Source organism: Coffea eugenioides, unplaced genomic scaffold (genome assembly GCF_003713205.1).
Source record: "Coffea eugenioides isolate CCC68of unplaced genomic scaffold, Ceug_1.0 ScVebR1_1441;HRSCAF=2288, whole genome shotgun sequence".
Taxonomy (NCBI): domain Eukaryota; kingdom Viridiplantae; phylum Streptophyta; class Magnoliopsida; order Gentianales; family Rubiaceae; genus Coffea; species Coffea eugenioides.
This window is the reverse complement of record NW_020861845.1, coordinates 29,029-45,872: the sequence shown is the minus strand read 5'-3', so window position 1 is coordinate 45,872 and position 16,844 is coordinate 29,029. Positions and strand designations below refer to the sequence as shown.

General features: G+C 39.5%; 4 protein-coding genes across 5 annotated transcripts; 3 read left to right on the top strand and 1 right to left on the bottom strand.

Annotated features, from left to right (window-relative positions):
* The first annotated feature begins 1,044 nt into the window (after window positions 1-1,044).
* LOC113755359 (probable prolyl 4-hydroxylase 7) lies at window positions 1,045-2,366 on the top strand. Its single transcript, XM_027299379.1, has 4 exons — window positions 1,045-1,146; window positions 1,226-1,401; window positions 1,495-1,558; window positions 1,799-2,366. The coding sequence occupies exons 1-4, from the start codon at window positions 1,062-1,064 to the stop codon at window positions 2,095-2,097; spliced, it is 624 nt and encodes a 207-aa protein (XP_027155180.1). The 5' UTR covers window positions 1,045-1,061; the 3' UTR covers window positions 2,098-2,366.
* Window positions 2,367-3,314: 948 nt separating this feature from the next.
* Window positions 3,315-4,913, top strand: LOC113755358 (transcription factor MYB35-like). Its single transcript, XM_027299378.1, has 3 exons — window positions 3,315-3,447; window positions 3,545-3,674; window positions 3,912-4,913. The coding sequence occupies exons 1-3, from the start codon at window positions 3,315-3,317 to the stop codon at window positions 4,735-4,737; spliced, it is 1,089 nt and encodes a 362-aa protein (XP_027155179.1). The 3' UTR covers window positions 4,738-4,913.
* Window positions 4,914-6,433: 1,520 nt separating this feature from the next.
* Window positions 6,434-10,484, bottom strand: LOC113755357. 2 transcript variants are annotated; one of them, XM_027299377.1, is made up of 10 exons: window positions 10,367-10,484; window positions 10,058-10,246; window positions 9,496-9,573; window positions 8,912-9,376; window positions 8,495-8,630; window positions 8,149-8,311; window positions 7,804-7,932; window positions 7,423-7,617; window positions 6,914-7,036; window positions 6,434-6,829 (listed from the first exon to the last, which is right to left on the bottom strand). In XM_027299377.1, exons 2-10 carry the CDS (start codon window positions 10,236-10,238, stop codon window positions 6,737-6,739), a joined length of 1,563 nt encoding a protein of 520 aa, XP_027155178.1. In that variant the 5' UTR covers window positions 10,239-10,246; window positions 10,367-10,484; the 3' UTR covers window positions 6,434-6,736. The 2 variants fall into 2 exon arrangements, with proteins under 2 accessions (XP_027155178.1, XP_027155177.1); XM_027299376.1 differs by lacking the exon at window positions 10,367-10,484 and having other exon boundaries at window positions 10,058-10,311.
* Window positions 10,485-12,091: 1,607 nt separating this feature from the next.
* LOC113755360 lies at window positions 12,092-15,619 on the top strand. The gene is made up of 10 exons (XM_027299380.1): window positions 12,092-12,385; window positions 12,527-12,621; window positions 12,762-12,860; window positions 13,540-13,644; window positions 13,769-13,873; window positions 14,144-14,282; window positions 14,535-14,561; window positions 14,656-14,771; window positions 14,857-14,913; window positions 15,413-15,619. The coding sequence occupies exons 1-10, from the start codon at window positions 12,220-12,222 to the stop codon at window positions 15,617-15,619; spliced, it is 1,116 nt and encodes a 371-aa protein (XP_027155181.1). The 5' UTR covers window positions 12,092-12,219.
* Window positions 15,620-16,844: the final 1,225 nt, after the last annotated feature.

Here is a 16,844-nt window from a genome sequence, read left to right as displayed (position 1 = left end):
ACTCCTGGCAAAAGGCAGAGTCCCAGCTATGTGTTTTGCTTTTCTTTGAACTAGTGTCATTGGTGCTGACTATTGTGGTGAATAGAATATGTTTGTGAATAATTCCAATGCTAACTTTATTGCATCAAAAAAGGCTGAACACGATTATATTTGTGTTCAAGTCAAGTATGACCCCGATGGTGGTTTTTCATGCAACTCTTGGCAAGCCCCGTGCACATGTTTTTTGAGTAGAGGGTCTGTGCCAGGCTGGTTTCTTGAAGCAACAAAAATTTCCCCTCTCAGTAGTCAAAGGGTGATAACCAGGTGCTCTATGAGCCAACCAATAAACCTAACACTTGGACCAACTATTCTGTGGCTCCACTTTACTATGCTGTGAATGCGCAGAGTCATATCTGGTTGCTTGAGCTTGTATTCCAAGTCATAATACAATATTTCACTTGTAGGTTGCCTTTGCTCTACAGTTTGTGGCAACTGATCTTGTAGATGATGGATTAGATCTGTGCTTGCCACATCTTCTTGATTGCTCTGAAGCTTCTTGCTTTGAGCATCTTTAACAATTTATTAATCTTGCTTGTGTAATTCTTTTTCCTAATTAATGGACAAACATGGAGGAATTCTATAGTCAGCCATCTATTTTTGCCTTCATTTCATTGTGTCAAAACTCTTCCCTGCTGATGTTTTTGTCCTAAAGAGCATCCTGAGGTAGCAGTATCATTAGCTCTTAGCTGCATTTCGCGCTATTTCAGTTTTCTTCTTGCTTTTTGTGATAGGACTATTGAGCATTAAAGCCCAAGGTTGTGTTATAGCTGGATGCTGTCCTGATAAATTGTTTATTTTCATCCCAAAAGTCCCTACTGTTGTACCATTTTGTGTGGTGATTTTGCTGTTATGATGCAAGAAGTTGCAAGTTTGGTTGGTCTAATATATATAAGTTAATGAATGTTTAAATTGAATTTGTTGCATCTTTTAACATGTTTGTTACAGAAAATACCTTTTCCTTAACAGTTATTACTTTACTAGTGTATTAAACTAACTAGTTCATCATTGAAACTAAAGATCTAATGGAATTTTTCTCCTATTTTAATAAGGATGACATTGTTGCTGGTGTCGAGGCTAAGATTGCTTCTTGGACATTCCTTCCTGTAGGTAATTTGCTTCTTTTTTGCAATTATTTACTATTAGTTGAAAAGGAAGAAATCTCATTGTTAGTCGAATTTGTATACAGAGAATGGGGAAGCTATGCAAATACTACATTATGAGCATGGACAAAAGTATGAGCCACATTTTGATTATTTTCATGACAAGGAAAATCAGAAATTGGGTGGTCATAGAGTAGCAACCGTGCTTATGTATTTATCTGATGTTGCGAAAGGTGGCGAAACAGTTTTCCCTAGTTCAGAGGTAATGAACTGTTGGATGGTTTACCTGTTTTATCTGTTTCTCTAGTTATTTTTTGATAGCAATGTCCTTGAGTCTGTCTGTCAAACTTTTCAGAAAAAGGAAACTCAACCAAAGGGTGATGATGATTGGTCTGATTGTGCTAAAAATGGCTATGCTGGTAAGGACAATGTTAAATATCTGGAAATTATTGGTAGATTTGTTGCATCCAATTAGTATGTAGTGTGTTCTCATATCCCAAATAGCTACTTGAAAAAGGGAAAAGGGCACAGATTCTATCATATCTACATTATATTTGGTTTTCGAGTTATATATTTCAAGAATAGAGTTGTCCAATAGGTATCATGTATGCACATGTTCACATTCACGAGTATTAACATCTGAACGTCTTTCTTTGCAGTAAAACCCAGGAAGGGTGATGCACTGCTGTTTTTCAGTTTACATCCTGATGCTACGACTGACCCTTTGAGCTTGCATGGGAGCTGTCCTGTCATTGAAGGTGAGAAGTGGTCTGCTACAAAATGGATTCATGTAAGGTCTTTTGATGCGCTGTCTACTAGTGAAGATTGTGTTGATAAGGATCCAAATTGCCCTCACTGGGCTGCTTCAGGTGAATGTGAGAAGAATCCTCTATATATGGTGGGCTCTGAGGAGGCTGTTGGTTACTGTAGAAAGAGCTGTAAGATTTGCTCATCTTAGAATCTGAAGCCCAAAATCATTAGAGGTATTTATAGATCAACCCCATCCTTGGGTTGTATATAACATTCGGATATCTCCATGGATCGGATCGACCATTTGAAAAAGTAGTGTCGTTTTTGTCTTGAGGTGTGGGTACTGGAGTTACTGAACAAGAAGAGGCAGTCAAACTTGTTCCGTTAACTGTTTCAGACTTACCCCATTTGTCATATACAGATGCATCTTCTTCTATAGTGAATTGAAATAGGTTTTTGTTGTTGCCTCCTTTTTCACTATGCTTTTGATACTTAACTGGTACTATGGCGCTTTTCTTTGTTGTGGGATGTTGCACGCCAAACTCAGTTCATCCTGTGAGGCCCGAAGTGCACAACTTTAGGAGCCTAAGGTTGTTTGAAGTGAATCTGTAGTTGTTTGGGTTGATCTTTGGATCCCCACACGCGCATCCCTCTCTTGCTCTTCTCTTTTTTTTTGGGTTCTATTGTCACAATCTACACCTATTCTTACTCCTATTCTAATTTATACTATGGGGGGATTGAATCATAATCGGATCATATGATAAGGTTTGACCTTTGACCTCACACTTCACAAGGATATGTGGTGGCCAACTATTCTAGGGGAGGGTAGTTGGTTTTTCCCTCTCTTGTTCTTGCTGTATGGCTTTAGCACGTTTGATTTCCTAGCTGAATGAAGCACGGGAAAATGTGAAAACTCGAAAATGCGAGATTTACAAGTTCACCTTCTTCGGAGTTCAGAATCAGACGCCTGAATGATGTCAGGTTTAAACCAGTAGATGTTCTGCTACCAGAAACTAATGTGACACCAAATGAAATGGAATAGGAACATCATTTTTAGGCTTATTGAATCATCCTATTAAACCCAGAACGAGGGTTTGTAATATGCGAGCCACGCTGATTTGAGAGAGAGAGAGAGATGGAGGGAGAAGGGGAGCGTGCGTGAAGAGAGGGAGGGGGGATGTGAGCATTGTTTTTCATGTCACGTCAAACTGTTTTGATGGAGAAAATCATGCATTTGTTGTTAAATGGGGAGCCCTGTTTGCATGCATTTCATGCCCCCTTAATTGTTAAATGCTCGTCTGGAAACGTACTCTTGGAAGCTGTATAATTGCATCACCATTTCATTAATTAAAGATCTTAAATCCCACCATTTCCTCTCTCTAATCTCTGGACTCGCATAGCATACACATACCTGTCTATGCCCCGATGGGAAGACCTCCCTGCTGTGATAAAGCAAATGTGAAAAGAGGCCCTTGGACGCCTGAGGAAGATGCAAAGATTCTTGCGTACGTATCTCGCCATGGTATTGGCAACTGGACTTTGGTTCCTCAGAAAGCGGGTAAATGTGCTTTCACGAACACTTTTTTTTTTTTTTTTAAATAGTCAACATTAACTGTCCATATATTTACTGTGTTTGGATGAGTTTCATTTCAAAGGGCTCAACAGATGTGGGAAGAGTTGTAGGCTCAGATGGACAAATTATCTGCGGCCTGACCTAAAGCATGACAATTTCACGCCTGAAGAAGAAGAATGCATTCTTGAACTTCACAGAACTATAGGTAGCAGGCAAGTTTCCATCTTTTTAAATTGCGAAAAATGGAGAGCACGTTTGGCTGCTTCTGTTGCTAATTGTCGTGCAAAAATTTAGGCTTAGAAAACTCAATGTGAAGTGTCGAAATTTGTAAGAAACACAGAAAGGAATGATTTCTGCTTCTCCATATAGATAACTGCCGACATCGCTGAAGAAGGCATTAAAAAGGCGTACGAGATCTCACTTTGAAACCCAATGCTTCCGTGTTGTAGGTGGTCTTGGATAGCAAAGCAGCTGCCTGGGAGAACCGACAACGATGTGAAGAACTACTGGAACACCAAGCTGAAGAAAAAGCTCTTCAACATGGGCATAGATCCAGTAACACATAAGCCTTTCTCTCAGATTTTTACTGAGTTTGGAAAACTTGGTAATCTCCCGAGCACAATAAACCAGAATGCACTTCTTAACACTGAACCAAGAATAAAACCAGAACCCCTTTTACTTCCTCAGAAATTTCCAAATGCCAACAACCTCCAAATCATTGAGCCATATGGTCGGACCCTTTCTGGCAACTTTTTAGGTCAGGCAGCATCACAGTTACAAATCAACGGCCAAGAAACTTTAATTCTGCCACATTTACTCGGTGGAATCTCCCCTTCAACTTCATCTCCATCATCTTCGAGCAGCGTCATGAATTTTGGCTCCCAGTCTTTTCCTTGTGAACCACCTCAGCTTCAAAAATCACCCTCTTCTCCTTCTAATTGGAATGAAACAATCCTTGTTGACCCTTTTCCTTCCGCGGGTATAGAACAAAATGAAGAAGATTACAAAATCCGAGGGATTTCCTCACCGGATGATATTTCTTCGGCAGTGGTGCAGGAAGAGACGCCCCTGCATGCTGCTACCAGCATAATTGAAAACGAAGTAAATGACAAGGCTGGCGTGTCCTGTTATGGGCTAAAACCTGAACCAGAAGCAATGCGCTATATGGAATCTTCTTCATCTGCTGCTGATTCATTCTTGGAGTCCATTCTGGCTAGTGACAGCCAGATGCAGCTGGAATTTCCTGAGCTTTTGGATGGATTCTGTGATTACTGACTCTGAAAATTCCCTAAAATGAAGAAGTTACTAGAATAAATGTTGACTTGCAGATGACCAAGGAACTCTGAGATTCCGTGGAATTAGTCGAGCGAGAGGGCAAATGTTTCAAAAGATCGCGCATTTCATGCATACTCCAATCGATCTCTTTTTGTAGTCTTTTCTAATCTCTTGGAATTTCGTGCATTCATTCATCGGAAACAAAGGCTGCTACAATTTTCCCACGTAATTAATTCCCTTCCAGTTCCAGACTCGAGAAGCACCTATGGTTCCATCTCCTGATAGGTTTACATTACAAGCCATCTTTTTCATGACGTTCGCTTGAAGTAAAATGGAGTATGTAATAAGACCACTTGATTTAATTAATATCACCATAAATCAACGAATTCTCCACCAAGGACTCGATAGATAATTTAAGCATGATGTGGTACCCGAAGCCGAAGGGACTACCTACATACACCGCACATGCATGCGAACGAAACAAAACAAGGCTGCCCTAAGCCTTGCTGCTACTAGTCAATGACAAACTCCAACCGCACTGCCAACCGTAAGATGGAAAGACAAAATAAGCCTTGTGCATAAAACCGTTTTCATAGTTTAAGATAGATAGGTTATACAATAGTTGTCGTCTCCGAAAATAAATAAATAAAAATCGTTTTTATAGTTAGTTAACAAGAAAAATGCCAAAAAAAAAACATTTATCATGATATAATAAGCCCCTTCTACAGGAGGGAAAAAAGAGAGAGAGAGAGAGGCGCACACACACACACAACCAAAGAGAGATATTGTGTGTGGATAAGCCAAAGTCCATTGATTAATCCATGAGTACATTGCAGAGATCATCCTATTCATTTCGGCGACAAGGATCATCAGGCCGCATTTGGGACAACAGGCTCGCCGGGCGAGAGATAAAGGTGGGTTGTGAGCCGGAGGCTAATGGGACTGATCATGAAAAGGTTCAACAGAACAGATCCATCCACAACCACATTGATGGTAACTCACGCCCTGCCCTTTTCGCCGATATGACGGCCGCACCCAAAGCAAATAAGGTTCGAAAGTGTTCTATTGGTGCCATCTTCGGCTCATGCGCGCGGCCTTCTGGTGCATCCTAGCACTTCTTCTTTTTTTTTTTTCCTAAATTATGAGTGTTTGTCCTAAATGGAATATCTCAGCATTCAATCTTTTTTCTGAATCATTTACAGGAATGATAGGTTGATTTTCCAGATTGCTACTAACCCCTTATCCTTCTCTGTTATTCGGTGCATGGTTGAATTCTTGCTCGTCAAATGAATCTCTTATCTTATCTGGGTTACCAATCAGCCATATGTTGATTTTTCCCCGTCATTAAGACTTTCTTTTCTGTATTTTCCTCCAAATTAGTCACCTCACCACGCTCTTGGTGATGCATGTAACACAAAGATGGGGGTTTACTGTCATGTTTTCCGTTCATTCAAGAGCAATTTAGTCGATAAGAAGCATTATTATGTCATAAACAACAATATAGCGCATAGCCGGAGATCAGATTCTTCTTCTGCCTGAATTTTCTTCTAATCTTTTCTCCGATTCACCCGCATTAGGTCATCGCCATTGAAACCAAGAAGCCACCAATTATTTTCCGGTTCTGCAACAAGTTATGCTTGCCCTGTAATTAGCTAAACCATCAAATTTTTCTCCACCATTTGATGATCCCTAAAGCTTTATTCAAGACAGGGCGCCAAAAATTCATTTCGTCTTGGCTACATAGCACATAACCAGTAAATGATAGCCTTTGAAGCAATTTGGAATATTCTGGATAACAGTACCAATCATGAATCGACAACAGCTTTTGCGTTAACCAAAATTTGATGAATTCTTTTCTTATTCACTGCATTCGAATTTATGCTTTATCTGTACACTCAAATCAGTAACCTGTTCAAATGATAGCCTTGAGGGCTGTAAAGCTGGCTCAGGGTATGGTTCTTCCCCTCACTAAATTGCAGCTTTGGTTGGCTCTGTTAAGTCAGACGCTCAGTTGGTTGTAATTACTATAACAGATTTTATCTAACCGCACACAACATAGTATACGCTCAGGTAAATCATCAGCCTTGTTACCCTGCATCAAGTTTTCACAATTTTAAGAATGTCAGCTATGGACCCAAAGAGCACATTCTGGCTTGCAAAGGATTGTAGAGGCTACCTGAATTGTTAGACCAAAATCAAAAACACACTGCTTCAGTCTGTCATGAAATGCTTCAAAACCCTTTCTTGCAATGTAGCTAAACCTGTGTATGTCCAAATCAATCTCAAAGTAGTTTTCTCCCTGAAACAATTTGCAAAGCCAATTATTTCAGTTAGAATACATGGATGACTTGCATTGTACTTTCCTTAGTAGCTGCTCTGCGCCTAAAATGTTTTTATTTAGTATGAGCGAAAGCATCAAGACGGAGCAAAAGAGTCAACAGCATTTTTTTTTTTTACAGCAAGAGGATCACAAATTGAAATTTTATAAAATAAATCACTGTTTAACACCTAAAAAGGAGACCATTAGGATAATCTACGTTAAATCTGTAAAGACATGCTAAATGGAACAGTACAGCAGATCCAAATTTTCACTTCTAGGACCAGAATATGAATTGCATTGTCTAGGAAGCAGAACAACAAGATGACTGTATCAAGTGTCATAGAGCTTTTTAAGATAATCCTTACCAAGTAGAATTCATGTTGAGGACGTGAAAGAACAGGCTTTTCATTGTAGGTGATCATGAGCTTCTTTTCAGCCACACCCAAGTTAAGATCTTCCATGTTCACCAGTCGGCCCAAAATCTTCAATCTTTCCCTAAATGGCGCATTTGTGTCCAGAGGAAAGCTTTTGATTTTCTCAACTTCACCATCAATTATCCTCTATACCACAAAAGACCAATTAACAAGAAGATCAGGTTCTTTATTTTTGGTATAACAAATGGAATGATGCAGCAAAAACAATCAATTTCTAGACAAAAGGAATCATTAGAACTGCCAAATTGTTGCCATACTCAAAGAAATAAATGGCAAAAACCAGCTGCACGAAGCTAAGTTCATCCAACTTACCCTGATATTTTCTTGGAATTGAACTGGAAGTTCATTCGAGTAATTCTCAGAAATCTTGAAGTAGAAAACCAAATTCATGCCTTCTCCATCACATTCACTTGGAAAAATAGTTGCAGGGTACAGTGGTATCTGCGAAAGTTCAAATTAAAAAGGCAGAGAAATGTCAGATTGAGATAATATTCCATGCCAACTCAAAACACTTTCTTCCACACAAATAGGAAAAGTAAAACCACAGTTATACAGAATAAGAATGCGTATGTAAATTCCGAGCAGCCAACATTTACTTCAATATTCCAATTTGCAGAGAACTACTTCAACAACCACAAGTACAAAGGAAATACATACCTGAAGATTTACAACAAGAATTGGAGGAACTTCCCCAACTGAATCAATTGAAGGAAGTTCCACAAAACGTGCAATATGATCAATTTTCCGTGGAGACAAAAATACATCGACACCAAAAGGATGAAATGCTGCATAGTTTGCAGCGTATTCTTTCTTTTTATCCCTGTGAAAGAATTAGGTCAGGCAGACACATCAACTAACCATAATAGATATACCAGAATAAAGGAGCCGAAATCGGTTAAGAAATCCAAAGTTTGTTAGACCTTGCAATGAAAGTTACCATACTTGTGCAAGTTCAGTTATCTGGAATGTTAAATTGTTGAGTCTGAAAATCAAGTGCTCTTACCTCATAAAATTCTGTCCACGAACTCTAAAAGTATTGGGAGCAACCTCTGACCAGCATTCGGAAATTCTTTTCTCAGCTGTGCAATGCGGAACCTGAGAACCAGCTAAAGGTCTTTGAACAGTAGCCCTTGGCGACACTGAAATAATAAAGTGGAAATTAGGCTTACTAAGTCAAACAAGACCACTTACAAAGCAACAAAGCATACAGGAGCCGTGTTGGGAGAGGTGGATATCAGGGCAGAAGTCATCAAGGTGCTTGTAAATACTTAAACACTGGATTGGCCATAGGAAACTACAAGATTTGCTCATCATTTTACAACCTACGAGGATTCTTAGTAAATTTTTTCCTGTAGGGAAATAGACAGTGACAGTGCTAACTCCTGACTAAGGATGAGAAAGTGTTGACAATAATACTTACATAAAGCAGAACTAGCTTGTCCTTCTCGGCGTTTAAATGAAAGCTTAAAAGATGATCTTTTCTTGAAATTTGTTGAATGAGGGGCTAATGACTTTGCCGTCTTCTCTTCTCGGGAGGTAGAACAAACAAGGCAAGGCAGACAGTTATGAGCTTGAGGTCCACAATTGTGCAACTTTGCCGTTTCACTTTTTACAGCACTTCTATCCACGGAATGAGAAGAGACTATATCAAAATGAGCTTGATCCTTTGCCTGCTCCTGATGATCATCAGCTTGCAGCTGAGCATTGTTCATATTCCCTTCTCGAGCAGAATCTTCTTTAGCCGTATTAGCTTCCAAGTTGCTGGATGATGTCCCACTTGGCTTCACTTCAGGGTCAGAGGGATAAGCCACGTTAAAATGCCTGTTGTCAGAATATCTTGGAGTAACAACGTCTGACAAGGATCCACTTTCAATTTGAGACATATCTGCAGCTCAGGGAAGTCATACATAACAGAAATTAGAAATCCAACAGGTTGATTGCTGGAAAACTAGAAATCACACCGTCAAATTGATACTCATTTCCAAAAACGTTCAAGGAAATTACCATCTTGAACACTATAAAAATCATCATCACCATCAGAATCAATCACTGTGTCTGGTTCAAACCAAGCCTCAGATTTTCCTGCCAAGCGCAGAAGGACCAAAATAAGCACATGCAAAGTACAACACTCAGAACTTGAGAAGGGACATAGAGAAGGTCAGTTAACAGACAATAAACAGCGAAAAGCGACTGCATATCAGCAAGTCCTTTTTACAATGTAGAAGACCATTATACCCGAATAATGATCAGGAGAACTAAAGATAACCTAAAAGTCCAAAAAGGGGGGGGGGGGGGGGAGATAATGCTATGTGAAGATATATTAAATAGTTGCTCAGCAGAACGCTATGCTTTCAATATCCAGTTCCTCGTCAATCCAGGACAAGATTAGTTAAAGTAGCCCAATGCATAGAAGCAAGGCAGATTAATGTCGATAATCTTGTCTTTCACCAGCCCCAGCTCCAATTCAAAGAAAGAAAAAGACACGCAGCTACTACCGACCATGATTCTGACTTCACACAATGTGAAGGAAAAAAAAGAAAAGAAAAAGGGGAAATAGATTTGGTACCTTGGTATGTGGGATTGCGGTGAGGAAGATCCGTAGAATGAGAAGGTTCAACCTTGCTGAGCTTGTTTGAAAGAGATTGAGTCTTGGTTCTTCTCCTTGGCCTCCCAATCCGACGACCCTTTCTTCTAAGATTCAATCCACCCACTAAACACTTGCAGGGTTTGGATCCGCAAGCTCCCATTCTGTAATCTGTCCGGAGAGACAACCGATCAACAAAAAATGGAAACCAGGACAATACCCTTCCCACTTCCCACCCCACTATCTATTAAGTAGAAATTATCTCTGACTATATACGTGCTAGATACTTACTACTAGTTCCGGATTTTCTCAATTCCTGTACCAAACACTGAAGGGTTATGTTTTTTTTTTTTTTTTTTGAAGGAACTGAAGGGTAAAGTTAAACAACAACTCGTTAATTTTGGGGACAAGCCGACAACTTTATAATGATCATCATAGTCCCATAGTTGTCTGATACAAATACACTTGTACCAGTAGGGCCTAATTATTGATTAAGCCAGATTTTTGGTTTTGATTGGTCAACGAATTCGAAGGACATGGATGACTTGGGTAGTTAGCATGGCAATAAGCGTACGCAGCTTCTTCCAGGCTGGCGGAGTAGGCTTTTTTCCTGACATTTTCGCCCTTTTTTCTGACATTTTCTGACATTTTCAGGCGGAGTAGGCTTCGGCTCCCATTTTTTGTCACTGCCATTGCCACGTGGATGCAGTTGAAAACGGAATATGGTACACACCACACACTGCACTACACATTGGTTAAGATGTAAAGATCACGCGCAGATGGATTTACGGATATTCGCCCTGGACACGGCAGCCGCCCAATGCGCGTAAAGGTGTCCTCATACTGGTGGAGAGCGTGAGGTGAGGAAAAGAGAAGAGAGTATAGTGGGAACAGGAACTGCGTGACGCGTCGATTGACGGATTGAGTTGTTTTCACTTTCCACGAGTGTTTTGCGTTGTTGTGGTCCGTCCTTCCCTTTAGGATTAGGATACGAAGGCTTGAATGGGTTAGGATTCTTTTTTTGGTAACTCGTAACATGTTTCAATTTGAGTAGCTGGAATACGCCACAACCTCCCGCGACGCATCCCAAATGAGTCATGAGGGTTTAAATTCAGGGTAAGATTCAAATTCAGGATCAAATGAGTGTGTTAAGAGTTCACTTATCACTGAACTACTTTAGTGGAAGTAGGGGCTAGGATTTTGCTTGTGTGTATGATGAACTATGAAAAACTTGGCCTTTTTTTTTTCTTTCTAAATATATAATTCAGTCTAATTATTAGATTTATCCTCTATCTCAAAAACAATTTAATATTATTATGACACACAAAGAAAAAAAAAACTTGATAAAGCGAAATTGGAATGCTAATTGATTCATTTTGTGACCTCCAAAACTTTCATTGTTGTGTCAATCAGAGATCAATATTGATAATTGCCACTTTTTCATCTAATAATAATGCAAAAGATATTAAAAAAATAAAATAAAAAGAGGGTTGGTTTGTCGGCATAGCCGTTAGAGTGGTTTGTCTCAAGACCATCATGTTGTTTTGTGGTGGTTTTGGAGGCGTGGTTCATTGCGTCCTGTCAATTCTAACGCTTTGAGCAGTAAAATTTGGAGGCGTGGATAAAATTGGAGTATTTGGTTGCAATTTTGCGGGCACAACAGCTTGCCAGCCAGGTTCAAGCTTTTAATAATTCTTACAGTTGACAAATAAATAAATCCTGCGCGGCCACACCACCAAATGTGAAAATGGACTGTCCTTATTATTTAATCACAGAGATTAATCAGCAGGGGTCACTATTGTTAAAGATTAGTAGTAGTAGTAGTAATTGATTAAAGGCGTTATTAGTTGTTCAACGACTCCTACGCCTTCAACGACGGTTGAGAATAGGCGGTACCCAGGGCCCAGGCCCATTATCGTTCGTGGGGGCGCCCAAATGATAAGATTAAGAGGCACCAAAATTTCTGGGTAAAACGAAAAACTAAATAAGAAAAGGATAGGATAAAAAAAAAAAAATAGGAGTGACTGACAAGTGACTAGTGAGTAGCGAGTAATCCATTCCGGCCAGCGCCAAAATCCTGCGGGTTTTAGTACAGCTGACAGCGGTAGTCGCAGATGTAGCAGCGGTGGTGGTGGTCTTGAGAGATGGCGGCCTTAAGTTTTGGTCACCTGGCAACAGCAACACCTCCATTCCTCTCTCCTCTCCGCCTCAACATCAATACACCGTGCTTCCATCTTGGTTGCAGTCATTTCCCGTTCACAGCCAGCATACGCCGCAACTCATGCCTTGTCACCCTCTCTTACTCCAACAGTAGCTGCCTTCCTTCGTTTTCCGCACTTGATCCATCTGTTTCTTCCATTTTTACCTAATTATTGCTGGCTTTTTTTTTTGACAATTATGTATTGAAAGCTAATAAGTACTATTGAACCTTTGCTTTTCTGGTGTTGTTAGAATCTAAAAGTCGACTCCAAATTGAGAAGGAAAGAGAGTTTCTTGAACAATATGGTCTCAATCCTGACGAGTTTTTACCCCATTCATCTCCACAGGTCCCTTTTTTCTTTTAATTCCACCCCCACCCCCCCAAAAAAAAAGTTTTGTACTTGTCCCCATAAGTTTTGTCTCATAACCTTCATAACAGCCCTGTTAAAGTTTCTAGGTTCTGACGTGTGGTTTCCTGGTTTCATAGAGGAAGAGGAGAAAAGGGCAGGCAAAGACGGGAGAAAACGGAAGGCAGGAAATCACAGAGGAACCCAAGCATCCAAGGGAAACCCATAAATTGCTTCAGGTATTTACAATTTTTTATTTGTACGCCGAAGTACTTAATTTGTAGCAAGTATGGCTTGAGCAGATATGGATGTGCAAAGTTGCACTATTGAATATCAGGTAATTGCATTGCTTCGATATCTTAACAAAAGACCAGAACCAGTTCCTGGTTGATGATATTCGTCTACTCATAAAGTTCACAATTCTAACTTTTATTGCGGCTTTTTGTTTCTGTCTCCTGAACATATGCGATACGCAGATTAAGTGTTAGATGCTATGAAGTTCATTTTCTAACAATTAACTCCTTACCAAAATGCACTAAATTCTTTGCTCCTATTATTCTTTTCTGTCAAGTAATTTGTAAATGGGAAAATGAATTATTTCCTGGAAAAGGTTAACAAATATGATGCTTATATATGTTATGCTGCATGATAGACAATAATGTCTAGCTTCAATCTTTTGGACCCTGCAAAAAGGTTGTCAATTGACACTTGTTTGAGAAACTACTGAAATGTTTGAGATTTAAATACAAGTGCTTCTTTTTATTATTATTGTTATTATTTTCTATTTCTTTGGCATGTTATGCCCTTCTCCACCCTTAGAAGAAGTATGGTTCAATTTACAAATCATGTTCTTGAAATTAGGTGCTTAGGCATAGTCATCCGTATTTGAAATCTTATACAAACTTCATTGGTTACTAGGTGCTTGCAGGAAAAGCTCGAAGGAAAAAATTACTTTCACCGAAAGGCATGGATGTACGCCCAATGATGGAAGTGGTGAAGGCTGCTGCATTTGCCATTTTACAGGTGCTTGTTTCATTATCATGGATTCTGTTCAAATTTTGGAATCCTTGTAGTCTTTCAAATCTGTGAATGCTACTGTTGTTAACAGAATAATGTTGTAAACAAATTGTTCTTTCTTCTTCTTCAGGCGGCTGGTGGTAGCCCTGCATCTCTACGGCCTGGTCGTTGGTTAGATTTATACAGTGGTACAGGATCTGTTGGCATTGAAGCTATCAGTAGAGGATGCTCAGAGGTTATCATTAGAGCCAGTAACACTTAATTTAATTATTAATATGAAAGCTGACAATTAACTCTATAGCATTACATTATTTTCTTCTCTTTTAACTGGTAATTAACATCTGCATGAAGATGCAGCATTATGCTGGTACTTTAAGCAGTTAGATTTTAACTTCATATACCATCTTTCAGTTAGATTGTTTTACAGTGTGTTCCGCAACCTATTGCTATTTCCTGTCCTCTTCACTCTTCCCTTTATTCTCTTTTCTTAATTTGCAAATCCCAGGCCCATTTTGTTGAGATGGATCCTTGGGTTGTCTCAGATGTTCTACGACCAAATTTACAGTGGACTGGTTTCCTTGATGTATCAACCATACATCCTGTCCGTGTGGAGGATTTCTTGGAAAGGGCAGAACAATTTGCTGGTATGCTGTTTTCTGGATTCACAGAATTGAAAATCTAGTTGTCATGCTGATTGAACTTTTTTCTCTATACTACCTTCCAGATCTTATCCTTTTTAAATTATTAATTTGGCCTTCTGCATATCGTATAGAATAGAGTTCATGCTTTTGGACTCCTTTAAATAAGATCTTTATCTTGTATATGCGCATATATTAGAAGCCGTAGCAATGAAGGTTCGTTTGATGTACACCTAAAAGACATGTTTGTATATGTAGTCAGGAGCTTTGAGTCTCTCAATTACGGTCAGCTTCATCAAACCTCATTTTTCCTGTTTTTCTTTACATGAGAAGATTATTATTACCTTCTGGAACTTTACGATTAGATTTTTTTTCCCAGGTAAACGTGCGCCATTTGATTATGTAAGTGTTACACCCCCATATATGGCAGTAGATTATGGGGTATTGATGAACCAAATTTCAAGTTCATCCGTAATTGGAGAGGACACATTTATTGTAAGTTAATTGCATATAAAAAGTAAGTTTTGTCCCTCAGTGGTTTGATTGATTAATATCTAACAAAATGCTTATTCTTTTGTAGGTAGTTGAATACCCTTTGAAAACTGACATGCTTGATTCATGTGGTTGCCTCACTAAGGTATTTTAGATAAGCTTTGGTTGATTAATTTTTCCTGATTAATAAAACAGTCGAGTGAAAGTTAGTCATGCAATGTTCCATTCCAAGTTGCTTGTTACAATTCACTAGCTTCCATGGAGTTTGTCTTCTAGGAGATAGATCTATTTGGTATCACTTCATGGAACAACCCGAACTGTCGCTACCAATGGAGAATTAATTCGAACTCCATATTTCTATTCCTTGTGTTACCATGGTTCATTCATCATCTTTACCTCTTTTTTGAGGCATTATTTCCATCCTCACACATGTATTCCTATGCAAGATTTTGAAGGAAAAATGATAAGAGCCATCAATGCAGTCTCAAGTTGAATTCGATTGATGGAAGAATCACGTGTCACGGGAGTTTTTGCATTTAACTCTTATTCTACACCTTCTTACCACTTAATTAATGACGTTCCATTGCTGTATGTATCCAATTCTTGCGTTCAAAACAAGCTGAGATCATTTTTGTGTTTGTTAGGTTGTTAAGCTGCTCGAAATTTCCAGCTTGATTAAAGAGTTGCAACCTGGTTTCATGCTTTGCCAGCTGCTTGTAATCTTTCCATGCATATTCTACATCCAAAAGCTGGTCACCATGAGATCATTTTTATCAACTCAAACTGCGCAAATTCAAGTGACTCGTCTGGAGTGTGACCTTCACTTCATTGCTGCCACTTATGTTGGGTGATGCAGACAAGTGTGTCAATCAAGACCCGAATGTTGTTTTTACCTGCACTGGTTCATCCTTCCACGGAAGCGCAACATGAATGGCTTCATTGTTCTATCTCCAGATGGCAAGTAGTGCCAAATCAGCAACAACTAGGGTCGAATTATACTACCTTGCACAATCAGATTCAAGATTTTTCTAAGCTGAATGAGAGTCATCATGAAGATCCCTATCTAGTGCATGTGAAACGTAAGTTGTCAAGTAGTATTAACCCTACATATACTAATTGTGTGATTTGTTTTATGGGTTTGAATTTGACATGCAAACGACCAAGGGTTGATGAGAGAGTTTTGGAGTGCTACATGGAATTTTCACAAGCTTTATACAAGGTGTTTCTTGTCTTGGCGAATGTCCTTGTTCAAGAGCATCATGAGGTTGTCCAAGCGACATGTGACGTGGCTGGTGCTCATTCATCTCGCTCCCACATTGCATGGAGTACCACTTTTTCCAAGATTTAAGGACAAATCCTTTTCAAGAGGAGGGGAATGATACGAATGAGCAAGCCTCAAAGGGAGGATTGGGCCTCGATTAAGTAGCTCTTGTTGAGCTTAGCTTCGGCCATGTGGGCCTTAGGTCCAATAGTACTTTAGCTAGTCATTAAGCTAGTTAATTAGTAGGTTAGCTTTCGGCCAAGAGAGACCCAATGGGCTGGCCGATTTTTCCTTCATGCTTTCCAAGCTTTATTAGGTTTAGTCAAGGCTATAAATAGCCCTAAAGCTGATGGTACATTTAGTTTTTGCGATGTTATTAATAAAATTCCAGAATTTCGTCTTCCATTAAGCCAAATTCCTCTAGCTTGTGAAAGCTAAGTTGAACATCCTAGTGTGGTTCCTAGGTTGTTTATTGACTTATCAATCAAGCAAACACACTTGATTGTGGCATCCTCTGCCGTTGAATTCGTTCTTGAGTGGTCCGAGTTTGGGTTCAACTCCGTCGATTCCGTAACGTGTCCTCTAAGATCCTAAGTTGCTTCCGCGACCGGGCAGCGAGACCCTCGACAGCTCAGCGGAGGTCGAAGACCTGATTGACTAACACCAAAGCAACACCAAAATACCACCAAACCCCCGACCAAAAGGCCGAGGACCAGCACGCTCCGCAAATTCCAGAATTTTGGGTTGTCGGGTAGAGTACTTCTAGGATTTTCAAAAATTCAGCCTTGAAGGCATTTTGTCTTGCCTTCTTTTTC